This window comes from Fulmarus glacialis, unplaced genomic scaffold, assembly GCF_000690835.1.
Source record: "Fulmarus glacialis isolate BGI_N327 unplaced genomic scaffold, ASM69083v1 scaffold14207, whole genome shotgun sequence".
NCBI lineage: Eukaryota > Metazoa > Chordata > Aves > Procellariiformes > Procellariidae > Fulmarus > Fulmarus glacialis.
The window spans coordinates 1-10,131 of record NW_009225224.1 but is presented as its reverse complement, the minus strand read 5'-3'; the positions used below and the strand labels follow the sequence as shown (position 1 = coordinate 10,131).

Below are 10,131 nucleotides of genomic sequence, written 5' to 3'. Positions count from 1 at the left end.
TCTTTCCCTGTGATAGATACATGGTTCATTTGGGATGTTTGCATAACCCTATTTATTTTCATAACAGCACTATGAGACATTGCTGCTATTTCAGAGAGAAATGAGGCATTGAAGGGATGACTGCTTTGCCCAAGGTCAAACAGGAGAACTTGTGGGTAGAGCAGGAAATTGAAGCGGTTCCTATCATTTCCTTTGCCAGACCCTGAACACAAGCAGGCTCAGTGCCTGGTGCTGCGCAGCTTTTGCCGGTCTCCTAAGTCGTCTCTGGTTTTCGAAAGACTGCTTTCAAAGTAGTCCGTCTGCTGCAGTGAGCACCCTGGCCTGCTTCGTACCGCAGATAAGTGTTACGTACAAGGTTAGCGTGTTTCCTTACAGACTAATGGCCTTCAAAGCACAGCTGACCAAAGGATGTTTCTAGATTATTAGGAAGGATTAAAGATTCCATTGAAAGTGATAATTTTTTTCATTCGATTATTCTACAAACAGACACCCTTCCTCTGAGAGTTGGATGCCTCATTATCACAATTATTTTCAGAGCTGCAAAGTTTATTTTACTTTCGCTCTGTTCCCTCTCCTAGTGACCTCTGAGTCCACACACTAGATTAGATCCTGATTTTTCTCTCAGTCCCTTTCAGGATCCAGGTCCCAGATAGTTACTTGAAAGCACTGAATTGTCTAAGATGATACTTGCAGAAACACTGCAAGCAATATCCTAGTTATTTCATCATCTTCATGAGTCAGAGGCTGAAACATTGTCTGTCTTCTGGTCAGTTGAATTAGTTCCAGGAAAACCGTATTTTTGCCTGTTTGGTACTTTTGTACATTTAGGAGAGCATTTTGCTGCTTGTTTATGTTTTCCACTAATGTTAATTTTTGATTATCAGTGTTTCCTGTGGTGTTGGTGGTTTAGTCTGCCTTTTTATTATATCATCATCCCGTTATATATGAACATAAACAGTTTCCCAAGTACTCTGATTTCTTCTTTTGTACAAGTATGGCTGGTGAACCTAGAAAATAATTAATCATAATGTTTCCTATCTACTGTGCATTTTACTAACATTTTTTTAATGCTCTTGAAAAAGAAATTTGAGGAACATAATTGGGATAGAGGTGTGTATCTTGGTGGGCATGTTAATTAATCTCATTACACCCTTTGTGAGGTGAGACAGTTATATTATCAGTGGTGTGTATGAAATCCTGAGGCACAGAGAGTAAACGTTAAGCCAAATGCAGTTCTGTAGTCTTATTTTAAAAAACCACGACTGTCCATATAATTGTGACAGTATATATGAGAGGCATGTTTATGGTATGTAAACACCAAGACAGCAGTCTCCACCTGACTTGGGACCCCCAAAGTGTCCTTTGCATTTCTCGGCAATCTACTATCAAAACCTTTCTTTCAAGTCTCTTTGTTTAGCAGCTCATTTAAAATATCTCTGTGGGAAGTTGTTTCCCCTCAAGCACAGCATTTGTGCTCCAAGTTAGTGTCACAGTGTCATACTCATCTTCTGCCAACTGGTATCCTTCCTGCAGATCATGAAGTGTTTGATAATGAAGAGATGAAGTTGCCAGGTGTTCATTTTGCAGTGGCCAAAGAGATGTCATAATTTTTGACCAAGAGCCAGTATCTCTTTTATCTCGTTTCATATCAAGTGCTCTTTAAAGTTGCCATCAGACCAAGACTTTTTGATGGCTTTAAAAAAAAAAAAAAGCTGTCTCCTGTCCAATTCAACATTGATCCAATCCCAAATTATGGGATGCCACTTATTATACAAAAATGTACTGAATAGTTGTAAAAAGGGTTTAATTAGTGACAGGAATTAAAAGTCCCCAGTTTGCCCATAATTTTTTTTTTTTTTTAAAGAAATGGGGACAAATCCTAGCTAATACCAATTTGAATAAGTAAGTTCTGTCTAAATTTCTCCTTCTTCCATCCTAATGAACTAATGTACTTCTTGCTTTCTGGTAAGATTCTAGCAGGGTGGGTTTATAAATCCAATAAAAACATAAATTCCTTACACCCCACAAAGAACTAGTTAGGCGCCTTGTACTGGGATTTTAATAGGCAGCTGGTTGACTCCACATAATAGCTAAGCCCACCAAAGGAAACTCTGGCGAAAGACCTTGCTTGAAATTTGCTCCTCCAGTCTTGGGTACTTCATTGTCCCTTTTAGGTGAAGACAAGTAGCTGGTTCTCTCTTCTCTCTTAAAATATAACCAAAGGAAGGAGGTACATGCCCCAAATGAGAGGTCCCCAATGTGAGTCTCAAGAAAACATCCAAACTACCATGCTGTTGACAAAACTGAGGCTGAATGCTCTGCAGCCCTCTTGGTGAACTCCTGTCACTGTGCAAACAGGAATGTCGCACTAAAATGTTCGGAGAGAGAGTAAACGGGAACATGTCTGTGTTAACTTATTGAGAGCATTTCCCAGCACTAATGCTAGTTATGGTTGTATCCAATGCCTCTTTAATGCTGTCTGTATTTGCCATGGTTTGAATACACATATTCCCTGTTTTTGATGCCAAAATGTATTTGAAAATATATTATTCCCAGTTCTTTTACAATGATCAAAAATTAGGGTTGCTACTGTTAGCACTTTTGCTCAAACTTATTATCTTACTTACATTAAAAATAGATCAAATTATACTCAATCTTGATTTTTAACAAGATGCAACCTGTAGTGTGTTGAAAAAGAGCTTTGGGACCTCTATTTTTTTCCTGTAGAAAAAGTTTTTCTGGCAAAAAAAAAAAAAAAATTTAGTCCCAGCAAGTTTTTCTGATATATCCAGATTTTTAATGAGTGTGTATCATCACCATTCCAAATAATTTAAGGGATTTGTTCAAATATACATGAGTTGAGGATTGCAAGTTTATTCTTAAAAGAAAAAAATGCAAGGAAGAAGGAAGAAAAGAAACCAAACCGGGATTGTTCATTGTTCTGATGGCTGTCAGCAAATTAGTGGGTACATGTCTGTCAGCGGTGACCTTTACCTCATTTTCTAAGCTAAAGTAAATAAGTTCCTTTTTTTGATACCTACTGTGGTTTAATTCTTAGTGTTCTACAGTTGCAAGTGTTCTCTACATTCGTGTTACGATCTTTAGTCCATTGTCAGCTTTTTGTTTTTTTCTAAGTTTCTGTCTGGTAGATGCTTTGAAAAGAACTCGTTGCTTGTATGGTGTCACATAGGTATGTTTTGTAGCCAACACTCCACTCATTATTCAAAAGAAGAAAATAAGAATAACTCACTTTGTGAGTTGCTTAGTGAGTAAGAAGAGGTAATTATTAGCACTGATGTTCTTTTGTTTTAAATTGCTAATGTGTATGGAATTTCAGGAGTGATATGTGAGGCAGTTACTTTTTACCTTTCTAACAGTACTATTTGATGTGATTTACTCCATTTTCCTCACAGCAATTGCTTGGAGAGCTTTCAGAGGTAACAAAATTACTCGTCTGATATTGAACCGCAAAAATGACTCTTTTGGACTATGTAGTTACCAAATTCCATACTGCATGCTTGTTTTGTTTGTAGTGATGAGTAGAAATGATGGGATGAATGTGTGGATGTCCTTAAAAGATCTGGAGTTAAAAAAAGAAGTGTTTAAAAAAAGAAATGTTAAATGTGATTCAAATGTATAATTGGCTTTTGTGCCAATTTTGTGCCAAACAAAATTTGAATTGTATTTCAATGTGGTTTCATCTTTAAATTTAGAATTTGAGTGATGCTTCCAGTTTAATTTTCATTTTCACTCCAGCAAATCATTCTGATGAGGCTTGTGATTGCAGTATAACATGTTTTTGAAACTACATCAGTAGCATCCATTGAGAGCTACGTGTAGTGTTTAGCGAACACTTTTTCTGGATTATGATTGTGGTGGTATGCAGTTGATGCCTTCATTTGTAATGAATCCTCTATACCATAAAAAGAGACGTGCTTTTTCCTTGCATGTTGTTTAAGAAGGTCAGGGCACACATGAGGGTACATTGTGGGGATAACAGTCTAGCAAGTGGAATCTGTGAACGAGATTAAAAAATATCTGAATATCATTAAAACATTCTAATATCTGTGAAATTTTTAAATTCATTAACAAGATTTTGAATATACCATAGTACATCTATGTATCATAAATTATGGTATACTTACTATATACCTACTAGTGCACTCTCTTTCCACCAAAGGACAGGTTTCTTAAATATACATTATTCTGCTTGTTCTCTTTTATATTATGGATTTCACTTTTCTTGGCATTTGACATATTAAAAAGCATTTATTGTCTTAACATTAAAGGACTAGAATACAGAAAAGTCAATCATATGATTTTTTTTTTTTAATCTCCCCACAATGCGCTGCACAGGGTGAACACAAAATAATTGAGATGAATGCCTTTGAACAACTAAATGCTAAGGAAAAAAAGAAAAAACAAAAAGGTTTAATGGGGAATGTGTTGTAAGACTATATGTTTGCTTCAGTAGCTGACTACTACAATTTAAGTGAAAAATTATCGAAGAGAAGCAAAAGACTTTTTTCCTAGGCTTACTTGACTGGCCATAGAAGCTGATGGGATAAATTTTCTGCTGGTGTAACTCAGCATAGCTTAGCTGTAATGGTCCCAGTTTACATTCACTACAAAATGCCTCGTCCATCAGTTAGACTTACCGAGTTGGGGATTCCTGTATAAGGGCAGTTGTTGACATTTAATGAAAGTTTGATTGTTGCCAGGGCAGTGATGTGCTGCTCAGATTCTAACATCTGGCTCCTACAAATATTTCCTTACTTGATCTGACATAAACCCCTCGCCTCCAAGGAAATAGGGAAGAGTATTTCAGGAAGTAGCAATGAATCTGGGGAATGTACTCATCTATTTTCATAGCAAAGTAAGCAGACTTCTCATAACTAAGAAATGAGGCATCCCTATTGAGCAAACAAACTTTAATATTAAACTTTCAATCTGTGTTAGTCCAAAACTGTGGAGAGAGGGAGCACTGTTAAAACAGTGAGATGTGGAGTTTGAACTGTTTGAAAGAAAAGGGTAGCACAGGTTGCTTATGAGCTTCTGGGCTTGTCTGTCATTAGGATTGCTTTGGGAAAATATATGCCTCTTCCTGTAACTGGTGCCATTCTAAAGGCAAAGAAGGAAAAAAGAAATTATCCCCCCAAATTATTCTTGAGACACCTGCTAGTTAGTTATTGGCAGCAAGATAATTTGCGTGTTGTTAGAACATTGCGTGAAGTGGGGGAAAAGAAACAACAGCCCTATTCCAAGAATTGTGGAGTTTGGGGTTTGGGGTTTTTTAATTGGATTATTGCATTGAGGTGGCATGTAGTGACAACACAAATAGCTGAAAAGGCACAACTGAATGGGTAGGAGGAGCAGGAACCTCTTAAATGGTGTCTGCAGTTCAAGAAACAACGTGTTATCCCAACCTCAGTGACGTTTGTAAGTTAAACCATTAGTCAGGCTTAGGTGTGGCTGGGTATGTTCGTTTTTCACTTTTTTTTTACATGACTTCTCTAAAATACGCATTTTTACACTGATAAAGTCCAACAGTTCAAAAATTTTGGAAGCTGTTAAAAAGTGCCAGGTAATAGAAGTTTGGGATTTAAGAACAATTTCATTTATAGAACTCATCCGTTTGAAAGAAAGAAATGTGTTTCAGATGATGCCATTGTTGTGAATTTTGTGTCCGACAGAGAAAGAAATTGATGTCAAACATTGATGCCAAATCAAGTTTTGGCAAATTTTGTAACGATATTCGGCAAGTAAGATGTCGTTGTGCATAAATGAAATCAGTTGGTGCAAAGCATCCCAGCATTTTCCACAGAAACCTGAGTTTGTCCAAGATGTCTTGTCTGATGTCTTGTCCAAGTTTTGTTGTCGAACTGAGTCTCTCTGCATCTTTTCAGAAACAAAGGACGGACTATGTTGCAAAACAACCCGATCCAGTTCCTGCTACTCCTTCGCCACCTCCAACACCCGCTCCTGTCCCCGTGGCTGTCCCCCTCCCTCCTAGCGCACCAGCACCTATACCGGTTCCCATGCCCAAAGCGCCAGCAACCATCAGCCGCCAAAGCAGCACATCTAGCGACAGCGGTGGTAGTCTTGCACGAGACACCCAGAGGCAAAAGCAAGTTCCTGTGGATCGTAAGTTTGTCTGAGAAGCAAGAAAAAAAGTATTTCTCCCATTCCTTTGTGTTTTGCTTAATCCTTAAATTCCTTAAAACCTTGTGTTTCAGATAAATATTTATCAAATATTTAGCTTTAACCCTATGTTTAAAATACACATTTTCTATATATGTGTGTTCCGACCCTCACTAATCACGATGGTAAGTAGGGACAAAACAAAATACACATTTTCTATATATGTGTGTTCTGACCCTCGCTAATCACGATGGTAAGTAGGGACAAAATGTTTCTGCACTTGTCCCAATCCTAAATCCTCTCCTTTTATGACTGTTTGGGATCTTCAGTCAGTGGTTTTCAACAGTGTAAATGCCCATGCTGGTATTCTAGCTAATGTACGTTTTCCACATGAATTCACTGCTGCATTACAACCTGAATTGCTTTTGAAATCAGCTAGGCTGTTTTTACACTTCTGTCCATGGTCATCCATATTTCTAGGGCGTTAGCACCATTCTGGAACATGTATCCAAGGCTCGCAAGAAGACTTACAGGTCTGGCTAATGCATAGGAACCATGTTGTAATCGTGTTGTAGGAGACTTGTCTTATAATCAGATGCCCTTAGCTTGGTCAAAGCAACAGCAACAGGCAGGCCACTGAGCAAATTTTCGTGTCCTTGTCTCAGGGGGATGACAGAACGTACTCCATGGCCCTTTAGCTGGAAAAACATGGTAACCTGCATCCAGCAGTGTGTGGCAGTGATGAAAAGTTCTGATTAAGGCCACCTTGTAAATATAAAGCCTAACTGCTTGCTGAGGCTCCTAATTTGTATTGACTGAAAAGCGAGTTAGTTTAGGAGAACTTACTTAGTCAATAATTTCTGTCCTAAATGCACCTCAAGCAATGTGATTGCTTGGCTTAAAAATAACTGAAAGTTGTAGGCAAGCATAAGCTTTGCTATAGCTTTTAAAGTAGTAGCTGTTAAAATAATGAGCTTTTTGCGGTTCAGGAATTGACAGCTTTTCCCATCCTCTGCCTTCCTGCCTTATCAGAAAATCCCACTTCCGCCTGAGGTAAAAACTGGCACCAAGCATAATCCTTTCTGCAGAAGGGCTTCTTTTCCACCCTGTCCCCAGTGGGTGGGAAGCATGCCTGCTTGGATAACCACACTCAGTCGGTGGAGCCTGCTTTGACATTGCCTGGTGGTAGACAAGCTCTTGCCTAAGCTCTGAACTCAGGAAGGCTCTGGGACCTTTTTAATATTTTCACATAACAGACTGGCTGGCTGGAAATTATAAATGGAGAACAGCCTGGCAGGAGAAACAGTCTTCACTGCTGTTTCCCAAAGAAACAGTAGGGCCAGCTTCTGCCTTTGTCCTATTTTGGGCAGTTTGTTACTTAAATAAAAACAGAAACCTGAGCAGTTATAAAAGATGTGGAAAGTGAGGGTGAATTTCATACACACATAAGCACAAAAATGATCATTTTATTTCCACGTAAGAAGGACTTTGCATGCTGTAGCAGGTGTGTTTCCTTGAATCCACGATGGCCTTCTCTATCCATGACAGATGGAAAATGCGAAGACCATCCTGGCTTCAGGTACAGGGTGTGAGGTGTGAAGAGTTGCTGTAGACTAAGTGGTTACAAGACATCTCTTGCTTTCTCAGCCTCCGCTGAGGCCCTGGGCCACACGTGAGAGCTCCTGTGCCCTCCCGGGAGCTGTTGCTCAAGCCCAGTTAATGGGCTTCAGGTACCTCACAGTCCTCGCAGAATAGCTGCCTCTGCAAAGGTAACGGGGAGCCCTGCCCGTGCACCTGCTACCCAAGTACCCAGCTGAACCCTGCAGAGAACGCGTGACGTAGTACCTGCTTCACGCCGAGGGTATCTTGTTTATTTATGATAAGGCATCTAACAACAGTAAGAATCTGTTATCTAACAGCTAAATATTTATCTTTTGATATAGTCTTGGTCTAGATAAAACATAAGTCTTTCAAAATCTGTGTAAATAGAAGGAAGATAGCAATTTTCTCGCTCTCTTCCTGTTTGGGAAAATAGCTGGTGCGTGCTTCGATAACATTGCCTAAAAGCTTTACTTGTACATCCCATCTCAGACCTTCACATATCACTGAGCACGTGTCATTTTGGCTTCGGATTCACACTCTGGGGGAAAAAACCCCAACACAATAGGGCCTGAATGCCTCAAATATTTTGCTAGAGATATTTTGTCCACTTTCAACCTGGGGCTATTTTGTAAAAGAAAATGGCTAAAACAAGGATTTTTCTTTTTTTGTGGTGATTTAAAAAAAAAATCCTAAAAGCCTATGTAAAGCTTGTTTTTATTTGTCTAACTGGCTAGAGATGTTGATCCTTGGAGAAGTTTTGGAAGAATATAAAAGGAAAGTAGAGAAAGAAACATTTTTGCTATCTTACAGTTTTTTCATATTGAAGTTGTGTCATTTTCCTCTGTTGCTATCAGTGTAACGGAAGAAAAGGAATAGCTTTTGCCATCTGTGAGTGCATCAGAGAAGGTGCTGTAGTTACTGTTTATGTATCAAAGTGAGAAGGTTGGATAAAGATGACTAAAAATATCTTGGTAAGGAAATCCTGAGAATTTTTGAGATCATTTAAAGTTGTGTGTCAAAGGATTTTTATAGTTATTCCAGAGTTACTGCATGGAGAGTTTAACTGTGCTAAATCAGTATCTTCTCTGTGCCCAAAAAGATATTTACACCCTTTTAGCTTCTACCTATTTTTGTGAAATTATCCATAGAACTTTTTATATCCATTTTAAACAATTTTCAGTGTCATTATAATTAATTCTGTTGAAATGCATGAAAAGCATTTCAGTTTGTTGCCTGCTGATGACCAGCAACTGAACTAAATGCTTCAGACAAATGGGTTCTGTGGGATAGCAAATTTGTACGGTTTTGTTTTAAAAAAAAAAAAACAAAAAGGTCTTGCCCAATTCGTGTGTCTCTGGTGAGAGCAACTACTTTTTTTTAAATTCTTTTTTTAATGCAAAGTGTGACATTGTTTCAGCTAACCAGTCACTCCAGGCTTGGAGTGAATTCAAATTTCTTAAAACCGCTTAAAAATGTGATAATTATAATAGCTTATTAGATGTAAGATGATATGTGTCAGCAGCAGTGAATTTTTTTTGCCTACATTGATTTACACTAAAAAGTTGAGCTTTCAATTAAAAAATGTTTGTGGAAAGTGCTGCCTTTCCACAGTGAAGGCAATCTTATATTCTTCCTCATCTTTTTTGTTTTCATTTTTAAAACATTGTATTTCTATTTGAAGAAATGCAGACTATGACAATTGAATAACCCTCCGTGCCCATTTTTTTCTACAGTTTGGGTGCTGTCAGACTGATCTACACCTCTGTGCGACATCAAGCTCATCTCCTTTCTAGGGTCTCAGTTGAATTGGGGCGGGGGGGGAGGTTGCTTTTGTTTTGCGAAGAGAGGAGTGGGAATATTGAAATCTTCCCTGGTGACAAAGGAGAATAATAATTCAGTCAGATCTAGTGAATGAATCTTTAAAGAAAAAAAAAAAGTTTAAGATTTAAAATGGAGTATAAGAAATGACCTGGCTTTGATAAAGCAGCCTTGAGAATAACTCCTGTGGCGCATCTCTCTCTCTAGGCAGGAAATCACAGATGGAGGAGGTGCAGGATGAACTTGTTCACCGGCTCACCATCGGCCGGAGCGCTGCCCAGAGGAAGTTCCATGTGCCACGACCAAACATCCCAGTAGTTAACATCACTTACGACTCTTCGCCTGAGGATGTGAAAGCGTGGTTGCAGTCCAAAGGATTCAACCCTGTGTAAGTTTGAGGGCAAATGTAAAAAAACTTCTTAAAATTATTTCCCTGCCAGTAATTAGGATATGGTCTGCCCACTTTTTAAAATCAAGAGCCTTCTGAAAATCAAGACACGTCAGCTGCACTCTTGGAAAAAAGAATTTGTTTTTACATATATATACATTTATATTTATGTATATATGTGT

General features: G+C 38.5%; 1 protein-coding gene across 1 annotated transcript in view; it reads left to right on the top strand.

The window, feature by feature from the left end:
• Positions 1-9,953, top strand: part of EPS8 (epidermal growth factor receptor pathway substrate 8) — a 50,004-nt gene extending 40,051 nt beyond the window's left edge. Inside the window, exons 16-17 of the mRNA XM_009582422.1 lie at positions 5,907-6,144; positions 9,769-9,953. Coding sequence (XP_009580717.1) covers positions 5,907-6,144; positions 9,769-9,953 — 423 coding nt within the window. The remainder of the gene's footprint in view (positions 1-5,906; positions 6,145-9,768) is intronic.
• Positions 9,954-10,131: the final 178 nt, after the last annotated feature.